Below are 18,542 nucleotides of genomic sequence, written 5' to 3' on the forward strand. Positions count from 1 at the left end.
GTTCACTGGATGATGGTCTTCCATGAGACGATGCTTTTCTGTGGTGGGCCTTCTTGAAGATTTCCTGTCTTGCTCACTCCCCAAAATGTTTGGCTTAATTTTATCAGTGTTACAGTTCCCGTGAATTTGATTTTTGCTGTGGGATAATGTAACTTAATAGATGCTCAAGCAGGTTTTAGGGCAATCAAAATTCAAATTTCTGCTAAATAACAGAGTAGGTTTTAGCTGAGTAATATTCACAGTGCTCAATTTAGCTGGAATGAAAGCTACAATTATAACTGAATACTTTATCACTATGTATTAACCCCGTGGCCTTAGAAATCATACTGTGGCTTAGCCATGTAAGCCATTGCATCACCCACTTGTTGAACAATCCACTGCAAAAACATTTATGTTCCATGCACTGAAGGATATTGCAATGAAAGGACCGAAACCTGCACTTCATTTCCTGAGTGAAGTAATGTAGGCTTTCATCTCTTAACCACTGACATAACTATGTATATTATGGTTGAATATTTAGCAAGCGTCTAATAAAATGTCTGGGAGAGATAGCCCTAAGTTGAAAACTGTCCTACTTTATATATTTACTATGGTATGTAGAGAAAATATTCAGGGGAAAATAAATAGGTCAATGTACAGCGAGCACCATGGTAAATGAACTGAAAGGAATCATAGTGCTAGCTTTGAATTTTGGTTAAAATTTTAGGTGTAATTGAAAGTATAAGCTATTTTAACCCTAACATCAGTTGTGTTTTCCTTAAAAGATGCATTCATAGATTTCAAAAATAATTCTGAGGTGATTTTGTGGCTATTTGCATTCAAAGTTACAAATATGTTTGGAAAGTAGGAAGCAAGACCCCATAGAAGTGAAATTACTCAGAAAGAAGAGAGGAATGGGAAAGTAGTTCTGAACTGTAAAAGCCAAATGAACTCAGAACAGTTTCATTTGTTTAAAAAAATAATTTGTGCAGTAGTTACTGAATGAAGAGCAAAGACCAACCACCTCTAACTTAAAAGACCAGAACTACCTAAGTGCAGAATCAATCATTAGATTAATGTAGCTGTTAAAATTATTATATTAGATCAAAGAGCAGTCAGTAGAACTCTTGCTTTAGTGGTTTAGTTCTAAAAAATGATCAAGTGCTTTCAAATTTATGACAGAAGAAATAAACATTCAGAGAAATTAATGCATCCACATGGAAGAGGAAATCATTAACCATGCTTAGTGCTTTTGATATTGATACAATTTATGAGTAAGTCCAGTACGAAGCTTTGTAAAGTAAACTACAATATGCTGCTGAATTTTTTCTCTTCTAGTTTATAAATCAGCTGTGATTGGGTTTTGGAGACTGATACTTCTTCATATTCTTGTTCCTGCATATGTTCTGTATGTTTACATATAAATACAAAAACAAGTTACATTATCTGTGCATGATGTTTCAAAGATTAATTTTATCTTGCAAGATTTTTAAGTTATCAGCACAAAGGAGATTGATAGAAGTGGAACCAGTTGCAATAGCAAATGAAACACTGCTTGTGTTAGTGATTACTTGTTTAAGAGATCTTGAAAAGGACAGATACTAATTTAAGAAGGGTTTGTTTCATTGAACAGTATTTCAGGAGATAGAGTATATTTGAAGCTGCCAGCATTTGTATCTTAAATTTGTGTGGGATTCCAGACTGAGATGAAGTTGGGAACACTTGTTGCTTCTGACCTGGCCTCACTTCAGCTTCTATGTTGGGTAATGCCTGTGGCCCAGGAGATCCAGTGATACAATGTGCTGGTCTTATAACAGCTAATGTTTAATTAAATGACCTTTCCTGCTAGGGGAGTGCCAACTGAAGTAACTTTTCCTCTATCTTCTTAGCTGTCTGTGACGTTATATGGTTACCTCTGAAAGAGAAAAGATCAGAAATTGTCAGCATAGCAACAAGAAGAAGGTTTACACACAGGAGAGAAAAGTAAGCAAAGGGCCTAGAGCATTACTTGGATTATAGGAGGCTATACCTTTAAGTATCAGAGTAAACACCCTCTTCCAGAATCAGGGTTTTTTGGTGTAAGTTGTCAATACCAACTTCTGATGCATTCCTGTTTTGGATATTGCTATCTGCACACATTTATCAGCAGAGCAATTCATGCCAATGCAGTCCACTTAGGTGGTTTGAATTGGTGGCCTGAGCTAAACAACTGGGGCTTGCTCACACAAACCTCTTCAGGTTCTGGATTAGCACATCTGTCTGCAGATTCAGAAAAAAGCTTGGAAAATAAAGACACACAGAATTTTTGGTACCACGCTTGTTAGATGAAGCTTGGGAGGAAGAGGGGAAAAATAGGACTTCTGGGGAAAGATCATTAGTAGCTGGAAGACAAGTTTACACTGCTGTGCAAAGAAACTGTGGCTTATTCTGGAGAGAAAAAGGAATGTGTGCCCACTCACTGTAAATAAATAAAATAGCGTTGAAGAAGTAATTTGTTCTATCAGTTCCCTGGAGTAGTTTAAGATGTTACCTTCCCTTTAAAGGAGACTGCCCTGCCTCTGGAAAGTTAGCTGAACAGACCTGATGAACATTCATGAGCCCCTTCATCAATTCCTCCAGCAGCTGTTCAAATAAACAAGTTAGACTTTGTGGTAGTAAATGGCAAGCAAGGAGGTTTCTGAAACTCTTAAATGGAGGATTTTTCCTAGATGAGCTTGTGTCTGATTGCCAAGTGTTTTCTATTTGGGTTTAGGAGAGCTTATGTGAGAAGGAAAAAGTACTTTCTTTCATCTAAGATTGTGTTTACTGTACTTTTTAAAATTGCTTCTGCAGGTTCCTATTTGAAAGATCACATGCCCACCATGATAACTCCACAACCCCTGAGATTTTTAAAAAAAAATGGTTAATACTTGTTTATCTGAGCAATTTGGAGCCCAGAAATATTTCAGTATACCTTTATCTTCCTGTAGTTTTGACCATAGAGCCCTCTCTGTTATGGAGGACTTACAGATCTTGTTAAATGTAAACGTGAGAAGTAGTTGGTGTTTGTTGTTTTGATATAAAATTCAATGCTTTTGGAATATGCTCAATGACTCCTGTGTGTTACTGGAGCATGAGAAAACATTTGAGTGGGTAGTTTTAGAGTTTGTTTGTTTCTTAGGGTTTTTTGCCTGTCATACAAGATTTGCTTACATACCTTTTGGAAGCTGAAAAGAAGGTAGCCTTCAAGAGTCACTCCTCTTCCTCAGTATCAATGCCTGGCAGTCATCACAATTAATAATTAAAATTCCAGGGAAAAAAAAACCTTTTTAATCTTTTTGAGGAAATTAAGTCTGATTGTGAAAGTGAAGCCTTTTCAAGAAAAAGTAGAGAGGAGGAAACTGTCGTCTCTCCCAGTTGTTCCCTGAAAGAAAGGCCAAGTGTTGAGTCAAATATTTACATTAGGTCTGTGAGCTTTTACCTAATAAGATGTTTTGGCTTCTTTACATATTACCTTTACTTAATTCTTCTTATTTTTCCTTAAGTGAAAATGGGAAATTTTGGCTCTGGGAAAGCTAAGGGAGAAGGAGAAAAGAAAGAACACAATGATGTGAGTAGTAAGTGACAGGAGAATGGAGTGATGTCCATTAGTGTCAGGAAAGCAGGATAGTTCAGCAGAAAACATCAAGCATTACAAAATACCTATTTTTAGGAGTCCAATATGAGAAGTTCACTACTGATCAAAAAAAGTCTGCAAAAAGTGGACAAGGACGTCACTTTGTTTCTAAATGAGAAACTAAATGAGGTTAACAAAGCAGCAGTGGCTGGCAGAAGTCAAAAGCCACTTGGTTCTAATGCTTGTGAGTGATTTTTTGACTGTTCAGCAAAGCAGATAAATGTCTGCCATGGGGGGGTGTCTTTTCCCCTGACTCCTGGTGCTTTCATTCAGTGCTTTATATTTCTATGAATGTGGTGTTTAAAGTTCCTGAGCATGTGTCATTCTGCCTACACCAAAATATTTTCTGAATAGGGGGGTTTTGTTCAAAACTTTGTATGTCTTAATCACCATGAAATAAAGCATTCTCTGACATTTCCTCTGCGAGGTGCACATTTCTGCACTTAACTAGGCATAGGCAGGGGCTAATCCCAGGACTGAATTGCAGCATGTGGAAAATTAATTAGCCTTTTGCTGATCATTTTTCTCCAGTGCATTTTTTTTTTTTTTTGCTGCCAACTAGATTTATTTTGTATTGAAAGCTAATATTTTAATTTTTGTCATTAAAAGTACATTAAGCATCATGTTCCTTTGATTCCATTCTGGGTATTTACTTGTATGTTCTGGATGCGATTTTCCAGAATATTTATGTATTTATAATGGATGCAAGTGAACCTCAAAACCAGAGGTTTTTCTTTCCTGTTTTTCTGTTTCTCTGTATTCATTTAGTAATCATGTCACTCACTCACCAAAACCTAGATTTAGGTTCATATTTTAAATTCTGCTAAGAAGGGATAAGGGACACAATTCTTAAAACTTACCATGAGCAGTGACACACAGGTAACAACTGCTGTGGTAAGAATTAGGTTTTATAAGTATTTTATGATGCCCTTACACTGGTGAACTGACAAAGTATTTTTAAGTGTTGCTTTGCTGTGGATGTTGCCTTTTTAATGTCTGAGAACTGCATACGTTTGTTACCATACCTTTAAAACTGTAGGATATTGCTGTAGACATGAATCAGAGTTCTTCCAGGAACAACGAGCACTTTACCAAATGGGCTGAAAGGTTTTGTAATAACTTCATGTAAAATTGCTCTTTTCAGAGAAGTGAACTATTGCTTTTTCTTATTTAATAGGTAGATAATAGATTTAGAGTGCTACCACTATCTGCCCAAGTATATGGCAGATAACTAAAAAATTCTAAGGCAGGATGCCTGAGGTGGGCAGGTGATACAATCCTATTTTATCCACTCAATTTTTTTAAAAAAAGCAGCAAGGTAACAAAGGGATTGACAGAGATGGGACTTGAGTACACGTGGTGCTTTTTCTTCTTACTTCATGACTATGCCTTGTGTCTGCATGTTTTGACATCCTCTCTCATGGCAGTCACAGCTAGTTTTTATCTAAGATGAGAACTAGATTAATGTTGCGAGGTACAGTAAGTTGAAAATTGCTCGTAGTATCAAGTAAAAAGCAAATATTTTGTTTTCAGTCTAGAAAGGAGATGGTGAGCATGAGTTTCACTGCCTGATACTGAACCACAGGACTGAATCCAATGCTTTCAGAAGAAAAACAGGGTGCCACTGAACACCACATGATCATTAGAAATAGGAGATGTCTAGAAATAAGAGCTGCATCAAGGAAAGATTTTCTGAATCCTTCTTCCCTGTCTTCTTCCCCTCCTCCCCAGTGCCAATTACTTGATGACAAAGGAAGCTTTGTCTAAGAATCCAAATGTAATATGGCAGTAGCACACAAGGGCAACTGCTGCATGCCTTTAATGAAATAGATAATTATAATTTACTTTTGGAGAATAATAAGTACACCTTAATGTAGAGAGAGAACTGGTCACAAAGATGCTTAAATGTCTAAATGAGAGGAGGAGGGGGTGCTTAAGGTGCTTCTTTATCTCTTTTACCACCAGTTCCCTGGCCCCATTCAGCAGCAGTCCCTAGTCCTCCTTTAGCTCTTGCTGTAGTAGCCCATCCTGTTGTCCTTCTCATGTGCTTCCTTTTTATTTCCAAATGTTGTCAGTAGCTTCTTGTTCATTCATGCAGGCCTCCTGATTGATTTTCAGCTCATTAGGATGGAGCATGCTTGAGCTTGGACCACTCAAGCACTCACATGGACCACTTCTCTCCTGGATTATTATCCCATAGGATTCTTCTATGGGAAGAGTAAGATTACTGAATGGCCCAAAGCCTGCTCCCTGAAGCTTAGGGTTGTGATCCTGCTATTTCTCCTGCATTATCCTCAAATGGAGTATTCAGAGAGAGCACAAAAAATTACTACTAGTCTAAAAAACATGGCTTTAAAAGTATGTAGAATAAACTAGTTCTTCAGGTCATTAAGAGACACTGGAGGGATAAACTTTTAGAACTGTTAAGAGCATTCTTCAAAGGCTAAAGTGATAAATTGTAACATTCAGGAGTGGGAAGAAGCAGTGGGCCTGTATTGCAGTTGATTTCATTTTAACTTTATCTGCCTTAATTTGGTTGGGAGGTTGGTATGGGCAGGATTACACTGAGTTCAGATTTTAAAGCTGCAGTCCTCTGTGGAACAGGATTTGAAAGAACAGGATAGAATGTGTGTCAGCAAAGGATAGTGTCACATTGATCACAGATGAGAATGAGAGAAAATAGTTTTCCTTTCAAATGCCAGGCAGGAAAAGGAACTTATTTACAAGTGTCATAAGCTTAATAAAGTATCAATGAGAGAATCCACTGGTTTTGCACAGCTGCTTTTCAGAAGTTTTAGAAGTTACCCTGTCCTGCTGGAAAGTAAAGTAAAACTTGCCGGGTTTAGCAACAGTGTTTCTGACTGGGAAAGTGGTGGAAAAGGTTTTTCCTTTTCTCCACCAGTAACATGCAGTGATCACCAGCCTATGTGAGGAGGACATAGAGGACGTGATAATTTTTACACGTATCACAACTGCAACAATGTGTTTTAAAGTGTAAGCTTCAAGCCATTGAGATGGAGAAGAGGCAGTTTTAGTAGCATCAGTCTCATCAGCACTTAGAGAAGTTACTATAGAAACTGTTACAGCAGGAACAATAAAAAGAAATAAAAACAGGAGGAGGAGAGAATACAGATCTGTGAGAATTTGAAGTAAAAAAAAAAAGTGAAATACATGTCACTAGCTGAAGCTAGTGAGGCAAAATAAAATGCCTTCATGTTAATTAAAATAATCATGGTTACATAAGTTAGAGAAGGAGAAGACCTGTGAGGACATTATGCTGTTTCTTTGGGCTCAGTGTAGGATTATGAGATATTCCATGAGATAATTTCAGGAGGTAGTCCAGTCTTGCTGAGAACATGCAAAAGAGTATGACATGGTTGAGATGGGTGATGCCACTCAAAGGAAGAAGACATTTTAAAGCTGGTTTTGTGTTAAGTTACATCACTTGTCTGTGGTCTTTAAGTGCATAGCTGGAAATTGCTTGACAGATATCTTGACTTGATCTGTTACTTGGTTCCTCTGTAAGACTAAACAAAGAATTAGACACTCTGTCTGAAGTACATGACTGTTACTTAAGGCATTTAAACTTTTTTTTTAAGGCTGTTTTTGTCTGAAGGAGTACTTAAAAAGAAAGGTACAGGTTATGTTTCTGACGGGACTCGTATAAGACAGGATATTTTTACAACTGTGTCATCTGTCTGTGTTGAAAGAAAATCAAAACAATAGTAATCAGAAATCAAGTTGCCATTGGTGTCCAGATGATATGTAGTTCCCATTATCAGTGGAATGAGAACCACAGGACAGATACAACTGTGTCATACAGTTCTCTTCAAATAAAAATGGGTTACATACTGGATCTTAAAAAAAAAACCTAACCACCCAACAAGCAACTAACAAACCAAAACAAATAAAACTAAGTAGTAGGTTTATTCTAGTCTCATTGAAACCCACAAGTAAATAGATCTACTTTCTGTAATGTGTTGGAATAATTTAATCCATCACAATTCATTTTTTCCATTCTTCAGAAATATTAAAGGGCTATATGAGAGTGTTGGAATTAAAGGTAACCACTGCTGTATCTGAGACTTTGAAGCTGGCCATTTCTATAGATGTGATGTGGTCATAAGACACATTAGAGAAAGGGATATAATGCTGGTGCAAAAAATTTGAAAAGAAGAAGAACCAATTCTTATTTCAAATCTATTCTCAACTTATATTAACAGAAAGTCATTCCTGTCTGATTAAAAAAAAAAACAAACAAACCCCAAACTAAAAAACTTTAGATACTTTCAAACAATCCTTAATGTCACAATGAACATCACCCAAGTTATTGCAAATTATGCATTTGCCAGCCCTTTTCATATAATAACCTTATCTTCTCAACATCTCAGAGGGCTCCCTTCCCATTCTTGAACATTATACTTGCTAACAAAGCTGTAGAAGATCTTGTGTTGTTGAGAATCAGTCATTATACAAATGCAGGTCAGGACTGGCTCCTTAGCAAGTTCTGTTGCCAGACCCATTTCCCATTACAAAACAAGGAGCTGTGAATTTCAAATATTCATGTAAATTTTCATAGTCCCAAATATTGCCTTTATTACAATCACATTTAAATCTTTGTCTTCTGATTTTTAATATAGTAAATTCAGTTTATGCATAACTGAAACAGTTAAAAATAAAAAAGTTCCTTCTTTTTTCATAGTTTTTTCATATATTTTTGTAGTATTTATTTGGAAGTATTTTGTATGTAAGTCATCTTATTTACTGTCCAAGTGTTCACTTTGCCAGTGGGGTGGATATTTCCCATAGCAAGGGTAGAATTAACTGTTTCAAAATGAGCTCTGATTACCAACATGCTCAAAGTGCTGCAAGAGTCTCAACTAAATTCCATTAATAGCTTTTCATTTCACCTTTGAAATTTTGAAATGGTGAATTCAAGATAGCATTTTCTTGCAAATAACCTGTTTTTCTCCAGAAGGGATGTTAGGCTTAGTAATATTTAACAAATTCAGTTTCCTATGACTGTGCTCTGTTAGCCTGAAGTCCCACACTAATGGCATTGATATGTTATTTGTCATCCTTGCTCTCTCATTTTTGCAAGACTGCATCATCACACACCAAAGCAGAATAGCTGTGGCATTTTGTAATTCTCCGTGTGTTTTGTGCCAAATCCACTCTTTCATTTTTTGCCAGTAGAATGCAGGCTAAAGAGAATGTAGGGCTTCAGCACAGGAGAGTTGAGGAATTCTCTATGCAAAATAGCCTAAAACCCTGTCCTGCAGAGATTCGTGGTAGCCACTGCAGTCCCCAGTGCTTGTGGCTGAATCTGTTCTGGCTTCTCTGTAGATAACAGTGAGCAGTAAGATTCCTGAAATGCCTGGAATGTCTCTGTAAAAAGTGAAGATTGCTGTTTTCTCTTGAACTTAGGTGAGGACTTACCACCCGTGATACAGGCTGTCAGGAACAGCTTTCCCACAGGAGAAGTCATGTCAAAAAACCAACAAGAAAATTTCTTTCTAAAATAGAGCTTGAAAGATGTGTAAGGAACATCATATTATATGATGTCTGTGTTACCACTGAGTTGGATTCTAAATTCACATGGGTCTCATCTATGTTAACATATGCTGAAAACTGGAGAGCTCTGGGTTCAGGGAACTTTTTGGTCTGAGGCAGTGCATTCAAATCATCAAGTTATTTTTCCCAGCAGTGTAAGCTCAGATGGAAGCAAAGGCTGCAAAGATGTGAAATTTAGTGGACCAAAAAAAGAACAAGCAAAACCATGATGAATATATACCAGTAAGAGGCAGATCTGGAGCCTGGGATGTGTTTCCTGTTTCTATGACTTTCTTCATCAGAAGTACTTGCATGCAGAGGCAGTCTCTGGCCAAAAGTTGGATGATAAGTAAGGAGTGAGTCAGGGGATTTCGGGAAGAGAATGGATAGTATCAAGCTAAGATTGTTCAGTGTTCTCTGGAGATTTAGGATTTGCACTTTTTTCCTGTACCGTTCTTGTTTTTCTGGTGAAATAATTTTAAACAAAACTTCTCATGTGTCCAGTGTTCCCTGATTATGAAGTGACTGCTACAGCAGCCAGCCTTGGAAGGAGTTGTGTTTAGTTAATATGAAGTACTGCCTATTATTACAGCTCAGAAGGATTATGTCCCACAGACTGACACACAGCATCAGACAAACTGACTACCCTTCCTTTATTCCTTCCTTCCCTGACTAAGATCCCTAAATAGTCTCTCAACTTATGAAGGTGCTGTGAAACAATTTAACATTTTATGTAGCTGTTATATCTTACAGCGATTAGAAGTGTGACGCTGGAGAGCTCATTCAGAAATAAATAGATATTTAATCAGAGCAAGGCTTCAAGGTGGTGCAGTAAGCTGTGTGTGCAGTGTTGTACACAGAGCTGGAGTCTGTCAAACGGGCAAACCAGAACAGTATTTCCTTTTGCCAGCTCTGTCCAGCCTGGGAACTGAACTGGAAAGAATAATGTGTTATCTTGTGCTTGCAGGCTGCTCCATAAAGCAAATAGAGATTCAGTTAAGTTTGTGCAGACTGTGAAATCTTGTAAAAGTGGAAATCTTGGCAGTGAAATGTCCAAAGCAAAACAAATTACAGGTGCAATAAAGTGCAGCAGATTCAAGCATCCAGAAGGTAAATAAGACAACTAGTATCATCCAAACATTCAAATGATGTGTAACAGTCCGTGAGTAAATGTTGATGTCTGTGAAAATAGTTATCTAGATATATCCAGTGTCTTATGGCAAATGAATAGGCCTTTTTTCTAGAACAGGGAAATGGTATATGGAAAATTTCTTAAATATTGCCATCTAAGTACTTTGAAATATTTTTATGGTCAGCATGCATTTCAGTCATGGTTTTGTTTTTCCTTTTCTTTTTTCCAGTACTTAAAGGCGAGGTAAACTTACCTTTTTCTTCTGAGCACTTCTCCTTCAAAAGCCATGTAGCAGCACTGGAATATGCTTTTGCTGTATTTCATAACTTAGTCAAAGAGTTAGAAAATGAAATGGTAAATATATTATTTTAGAGGTAATAAGACTGTCAAAAACAACTCTGCAGTTGTTGACATAAGCTAAACAAAACTGGGTGACCTGTTCCAGATCTCAGTATGGCTGTTCTTTAAGAAAATGAACAATTAAGCCATACTGATTCATTTCACAGTTCTGTAGTTATTAATGAATCAGAATTTTGGCTTTAAGATAACTATGTTTTGAATTTATGTAGGCATTAAATGCTAACTAAGTCAAGAGAAGCAAATTTGTGTGTTACTTCTCAATAGTTTCATATGCTTCAAAAAGAGAGCAACTTCAACTATTTATAAACTGTAATTAAGTTTCTTTACAACATGACTCATTCTCAACAAGCAAGTCCTTTTGCTTTTGCTTTCTTATGAACTGTGTGGGAAAATTAGGGTTCAATCACCAAAGAATTTGTTCAATGCTTAATTATCCAAAACAGCCCTCTAGGTTCTGCTCATGTAGAGCTTTCATAAAGACATGACTTTCCCCACACTATGGCTTTCTAAAACTTGACTTTTAAAAAATGATCTGTAAATTGTAACATAAGAGAAAGCAATGTTTCACTGTGGTATTGGCTGCTTTCTCCAGTCCACTTCATTGAGCTCTGCTAACATTCATAGAGTGATGCTTAGGAAAGCCAAAGTAAGAAATCATCAGGATTAAATTACTTTAAGTATGGAACTGAATTAGAAAGCTTTACTTTCCTGAATGAGCTAATTGTTTAAATTTTCCAAAGGAAATGTTTCTATTTCTGTAAGAGATGGAGTAAATGGAACTTCCTCTGACATAATTTTCATTTCAAATCTGGGTTTGACAGCAAGATTTTTACCCTCATAACCAAATATTACTTCTCAACTGCATGACTTGTAAAAGCTTGCTAGTTGAAGTGACTCACTTACGTAGATTAAGTTATTTTTAGGGAGTAATTTGCACTGTTTAGAGAAGAGAAAAAAAGGGAGAGAGAGTCCTACTAAGCTAGATCCCTCATTATAGTTTACAGAGCTCATGAACCCAGCATCCAAGCAAAGGATGACTAAGCAAGGGGTCTATTGGTACTTTCAGGAATTTACAGACATGAGTCATCTGCTTATTTTCTGCAGACATATCACCAGGGTACTTTGTGAGTCAGCTGTTATTTGGAAATAGTACTTGTGTTCTGCATAAATATGTTTTCATAGTTCTTAGGTAACTAACATGCCAAACCAAAGTGTGCTTTCATAGTTTGCCTAGTTCAGGCATTGCTTTACAGAAGTGGTGCATTTTTTTTGACTATGATACTTTTTTCATACTAAATTATAAATGTTGTCTGGGATGTAATGATGATAATACTTACCTTTGCCATCTTGCAGGTCTGATTTTGAATAAAAGCACAAATTGAGTTAAGATTGCCTATAGAACCAAGTTAAAAGAAAAATTTTCTGTACAGCTGTGAGCAGAATTTGACCTTTTACCTTTAAAGCACCTTGCTTATGTTGATTAGCAATGCTGTTTGCTTATTTGTCATATATGATAAAATGCTTTACTCAAATCCAAGCATTCTATGTGCTCTCAGTTGTCAGTGGATGGCATCCACTGCAACAGAAGTGAGTTCTTGCCTTCTCTTGCTACTGCTGAAATAATAGCTGGCTACCTTGAGATACATAAAACACTTGACAACTCAAGCCTGTTTCCTGTTTACCAGTCTTTTGGGTGTGGTTGTGTTCCAGAATTAGGGACAGGTTTTTTCGCTTGGTCTGGACTCAGGTCACACCTTGTATTAAGAAAACACTTGGGTTAGAAAAACGAGAGTTTGGTGATTTTAGGTAAAAAGTAGTGTTAGAAATCAAAGGTGGGTCAAATTTTTCAAACCTACTTGCATTTCAGGGAGATACTGCTGTTGGCCAGATGTGGGGTGCACAATTTAAAATCACATTTTATTATCTGATTTACAGTTTATAATGTAAATAATTCCTGAAAATTCCTATACAGGTTTTTGGCTAATGAAAGAAGGTATTTTCTGTTGTAGTTTGGTGGTTACTGGTGTTGGAAAAATATTTTTATTAAAGTAGGGTTTCTTGTATTTAATGGAAGCATCTCTGTAGTGATAGCAGTGTCTTAATTATTCATTTAAATAGCATTTTAGAGCTAGATTCCTTATACTAACTTCTAAACCTTTAGATTTAGGTAGCCGGCAGACATGTTGATGAAATCAGGCAGAGATGTTAATGAAAGTCAGAAATTCTCAAGTAAAAAGTTAAATGCAAGGACTGTGCTGTTCTTTGCCAAAGTTTGTTACTCCTTTCACACAGTGGTAAAACATGTAAAACTACAAGAGTAGTTTTCCTTTAGGGGCTTGGTACTTAAGAAGGGAAAACAATGAAGTAGAGGAACAGGGTTTAAGCACTCTGAGTTAAAATGTATATATAATGTTAGGATGACCAGCTTGTCCCCTTGCTTCATGCTCTTTTCCACAGTGAAGCCCTTCAGAGACTGTGGCACACGTGCCAGTTGGGAGGGGAGGAGGCAGCTTTCTTGCTGATAAATGGCCTCGATACGCCAGTGTTTTTCAGGGCTGTTATTTAGTCATCATGTTATAAAGAGGAATTTGACAAAGCAATCTTTGAGTCTAACCTTTGTTACAGCAGTGATCTGCCCTCAAATTAGCAGTACTCTGCCCATGTCATTACTGCTTAAATATCTGCTGGAAGCTGCTGTGTGAGCTGAGTCACCAGGACTCCGGGAGTTATCACGTGTAGCTCAGACTCTAGGTCATGAACTGAGCAAACGCCGTCATCCACCGAGATTTGTTGTATTTTGGGACTCCAGCTGGAATATCACATTTAGCTTTGTGTACTTCATGGCTACAGAGTTTTACTTTTAGAGCTTGGAGGGTAATTTAGGAGAAAAAGACCCCATGGTTTGGCTGGTGCTCATCTGAGTAATCAGACGTGATTACAAAAACGACAAAATGGAGGGACTAGCAGGATGAAAGCATGGGATTTAGAAAAATAAAGCCTGTCTTAGAGTGATATCTCAGTAAGTGAGCAGAGATTTCAAAGGAAGTGCTAGAATCTCTGCTCCATGAAGTATTTAAAAGTAGAAAACAGTGCATGAGCAAGAATACTGGTGGGGAGATCCTGTTCCTCCTAAGAAGGGGTTCAGTTCTGTAATGTTCCTTCCCTTTCTTCAAATTCTGTTTGTACTGATTTTGTCACCTGCTTTGAGTCCTGCTTTAGCAATTACAATCAGTCTTTCCTTCTCCTTAAAAAGGACTATGAAATGTAAAATAACCCAGGGTTGTGAGAATGATTTATAACCTTATTAATCTACTTCACTCATTGCTACACCAATAGGAAGATATATTTAAGAATTACAAGGAGTTACTGTTCCATTGCTGTGTTCTTTCATTGTGCAGAATTAAAGAACTGTCATTTAGAGGGTAAAAAAAAAAAGCATGATTGTAGTTGCTTTATAAAAGAAGTCTGCACCTTAAAGGAAAGACTCTTTCTTCTAAACATTTTGGTGTTAGATATTTAAAGTAAATAATTCAAGTCTGTTGTCATAATTTTCCTACAGGTTTCTAAAGCCTCTTGAAATTAAAAGTAAGCCAAGAAAATCTAAACTGTAAATCCAGGAATGAAGAAGTTAAAAACCAGTTTTTGACTGTATCATTGACTGTTATAGACTATTTTATTGTTCTGCCAGACTGAGCTTATCATGAAACAGGGACAAGCAAAGGGAACTAAGAGGTTCTGATTTTTATTTTAAGTGAGATATTTTGGATATTAATGACTTTGCAGTCTTTTTTTATTTTGTGGTGGGTTTTGGTTTGGTTTGGTTTGGTTTTTTGTCTGGCAGATGATGGCAAGTTGAAATCTTTTCCAACTCATGTGACTGTATCTTTTTACATCCTTTATCAAGCCATTTAACCACTCTAGGTCTTAGACCATGTAAAATGAGAATGATCTGCTGTTTGTGTCCATGCAAGCACTAAAATAAATTGTCCAAAGCAGATAGAGAGATTTGTTTCTTGAATAGAAAGCATAAACAGAATGTGTTTTGTGGATTCCTGGAAGGGAAAAATTCATTATAAAGGAAAATAGCTATTATTTTTTCTATATAAAGAAATCATTATGTAGCTGTTATGATAAACATGAAAATACTGTTCTTTTACTTGGGTGCTTTACAAAGCTGTTTTGATAAAACAAGTGTCCCTAGAGCAATATGGAATCAGTACTTAAAAGAAATGAAGAAGTATATTTTAGAAGTAATCATCAGTTTCTCCTTTTCTGTCACCTTTAAATCAATAAAAAGGAATAATATATTCCCAGTAAAGGAAAAAAAAAGGTAATGATGTATTTTTATGAGCCTTTTTTTTTTTTTTTCCAGTTGACCTACCCCTGTATTTTCCTCGAGACCAACCAACCCTAACATTTCAGTCCGTTTACCACTTCACTAACAGTGGTCAGCTGTACTCCCAGGCCCAGAAGAATTACCCCTACAGCCCCCGCTGGGATGGCAATGAAATGGCCAAGAGAGCAAAGTAAGTCACATTGCTATTTCCTACTAAATATTCCATGTGTTACCTGATCATCTGTTGGTAGACACTTCCAGCATTGTAAGAGCTGAACCTGGTTTTGTTCTCATACAGCATTCTTGTATATGAGTATAGACAGATATTTTATTAATCATGCTTATTACATCAGTGCCAGATCAAAAGAAGACTTTATGTTAGGTGTTGTATGGGCACAGAGTGTTGACAATCTGCTCCAAAGAGCTTTTGACCAAAGTAGATGAGAGAGCCCTCAGTGTAGTAACAGTCACTCAAGGTAACTCCATGTTTTTTGTGTGGACTTGAACAGACCCTGAAGGTATGTGAGAGAGAGAGAGAGAGAAGAAGGAAGAACCTGAAAGATGTGGTGTAAGGCTGTAATAAAAAAATATGGAAGAACAGGAGGAGGCTGAGCAAAGCGCACTAATCTAACACAGGAGGCAATCCTATCAGAACTTGAGGAAGTTAGCTGAAAGTCTCTTATCTCTTTTTTTTTTCTTTTTTTTTTTTCCTTTTTTTTTAATTGCTTTTTCTATTGACTAGAAGTAGGATCTCAGGCTGTTTCCTCTGCAGTTTTTCTGTAAGTCCTCATTTCAGGTTGGGAAAGAACCACTTCAGTCCGTGTATCCCCTTTAGTGAAAATAACAAGCAGAGCCTCCCCAGAGTGTTTCTGTTGCAAGGGCAAGCTGCTGGGAGCAGTTATGCCCCTTCTGTATGCTGGATGTCATCCCTGTCTTCTGATTAAACCAAACAGTGTTTACCTGAATGGAGCAATATGAGCAACAGCCTTGCTGCAGTATTTCAGTTTTGAAATGTTTTATAAATGTTAGAACAGTGAGAGATTTAAGCAGGCTGATTATCAGTTGTTCAGCACATGAAGGCATCAAAGTGCATAAATTACAAGGCATATTGGGGTGAACATTTTGACTGACAATCAGAAGATTAAATTAGCAAAGATGCGTAAATAAGAGTCAAATGAAAATAGTTCAAGCTGCGTAAATGAAATGAATGGCATGGTCAGAGACTGATTGTAATTTGGAACTAATGGATGCAAGCAATAATTGGCAGAAACGTTTGCAGATTTTATACTAATTTAAATTCTGTGGAGAGCATGAAGTAACATTTTCTTTTGGATTTTTAATCATTGTAATTGAAATTTTTTGGCTAGTTTTTGGTTTTACTGTAGTAGGATCTAGGAGAGACATGTCTTGATCAAATATTAATTTTTTGTGGATTTGTTTCTTTTCTCTGAGAGAATTAGGAGTATTTTGTTTAAAAAAACCCACAACAAAAAAAAAACTGGAAGCAAAACTGGCTTTCCTTATGACTGTACTACAAACTGCATTTCTTTTGCAGCTAGAAGCTTTCAAGTACCTTTGTGCTGTTTGCTAAGTGCATTCATTTCAGAGCTGGTGTACACAAATGGACTTCTCTGCCCTGCACTTGCATCTTGGAAGTATTATAACAACTTGTTTTAAAAAGCACTAAATGTGTACACTGACTATCACGTGTACATTTTGTGAGGTTATTCACTCTTATGTTTGAACCTTTGGATTTAAGTTCTGCACTGGATAAAGTGTAATATGAGAACAATGATGAGAAGTGGGGGAAGAAGGTACTCTCTCGTGTCTGAAATAGCTATCACTGAGCTGCAACAAGACAGAGGAGCTGCTCTAGTTAAAACTGCTTTGCTTGCAGGAGTGAGTAGTGTTTCCTGAGTAGGTACCATAAATAAATCTGTATCAAAAAAAGTATGATCCTATGATACATGTTAGCATATTTTAAGAAAGCTTTTTTAACACAATTGAGCACCTTATGTATAACAGTGTTTAAAATATTTGCTAGAGCTTCTTAGAATAGGTTGGTGTGATTGAACACAACCAAATAATTTCGTGTTCTACTTTATTCTTATCATAGTCACATTATGGACCAGATATAGGAATACACATAGATATATACGAAAGTGATCTAAATAAATAAATTAGTTCCCCATGTGAAAATGTCCCAAATAAAACCAGAAAAGGATGCATAATTTAGCCTGTAGAAGCAATGTGATTCTGCTCAGCTGAAGTAAATTTGGCCCTGGATAAATGAGGGACAATGTGTTTGTGTTTCTAAATACTGCCTGTTAGCTTTTGCTTATATGTGGTCTTTTCCCCTCTTGGCCAAATTGTCTCACGAGTGCTTGGCATCCTTGAGACAAGACAGTTCTGTTTATCTTTGTGGCCCAGTTGTTCTAGGGCCACAACATCTCCCACTTGATGTTCTGGGATCCTACCAAATCCTCTGCTCTTATTCTCAGGCAGTTTGAGGGGATCAGATTATACCATCTTCCTCACTATACCTTAAGACACTGTCAAGGGCATCTTTTGCTTGCTCTTGCACCAGCCATTTTGTTAGCTGTCCAGTGATGTATAATGCATTGCTTTATAGGATGTAGAAGCACCACAAAGTTTGAAATATCATCACTCAGAGATTTCCTCATCCTCGATTTTGGCAAGCCCTGCCTCTGTTTTTAGCAACTCAACACAGCCAGCTTATTCATGGGCAGAGCTGTCATAAGTTCATGCCAAAGGGACTTTGATTCTATGCCCAGCCTTCTCACAGGGTTTGGGTTTGGTGTGGGTTTGTTTTTTTTTTTTTCAAGCAGATGAGCCCATCCAATTCCTTCTACTCAGGGGCTAAACTTGAAAGTCTTGGTATCATTGCTTATCTTTGTGGCTCCCAGCAGAGGCAGGCATTTCTTTTGAAGTTAGGACTTAACCCTTTGCTGTAGCCTTGAGACAATCAGTAGTAATTATAAGTAGGAGCAAAATTACTCCCCTAAAATACATACATATAGAAGTAGATTGTATGCATTCACACTTAGGCACATATCATCTAAATCTAAAAGGCAAATTTTCAAACTGAAAGCATTGGTTTAGCATAATCTTTTTCATTTGCAGAGGAAAACTGATCATGTTCTTGCTGAAGTCATTGAACCAATTTATGCCAGTATGATTAAGTCCATAAAGTCTTGTTTCTCTTTCTCTCTGTCCTCGTAAGCATTTTTTTAAATTACCTCACTCCTTTGAGGCCCACTGACTTAGATTCCTCACTGAGAGATAGCTTCTCTGATAACAGCTTGCTATTGTCTTAGCCCAGGGATTGCCCTCTGTCTTGATTTAATTCTAAAGGGCAAATCAAGTCCTGATTAAATAATGTGATTCTGAATGCCTCCTGATTGCTTGTTTTGTTTGATACAAGACTTTAACCTATTCATCCAGCTGGAAAGAGGGAAATAAAAATATTAAAATGTTCTTACAAGCTTTCCTCTCAATTCATTTCT

At 36.9% G+C, this 18,542-nt stretch overlaps 1 protein-coding gene across 5 annotated transcripts in view; it reads left to right on the forward strand.

Moving 5' to 3' along the window:
• The window catches only part of BABAM2 (BRISC and BRCA1 A complex member 2), a 159,143-nt gene that overhangs the window by 123,847 nt on the left and 16,754 nt on the right, over window positions 1-18,542 (forward strand). For 4 of the 5 annotated variants that reach the window (XM_030447462.1, XM_030447461.1, XM_030447463.1 and 1 more), the window contains exon 11: window positions 15,052-15,205. In XM_030447462.1, the coding sequence (XP_030303322.1) occupies window positions 15,052-15,205 (154 nt within the window). Of the gene's footprint in view, window positions 1-15,051; window positions 15,210-18,542 lie in introns of those variants that run through there. The other variant, XM_030447465.1, reaches the window with a different exon arrangement.

This window comes from Calypte anna, chromosome 3 (genome assembly GCF_003957555.1).
Source record: "Calypte anna isolate BGI_N300 chromosome 3, bCalAnn1_v1.p, whole genome shotgun sequence".
In the NCBI taxonomy this organism is placed as follows: domain Eukaryota; kingdom Metazoa; phylum Chordata; class Aves; order Apodiformes; family Trochilidae; genus Calypte; species Calypte anna.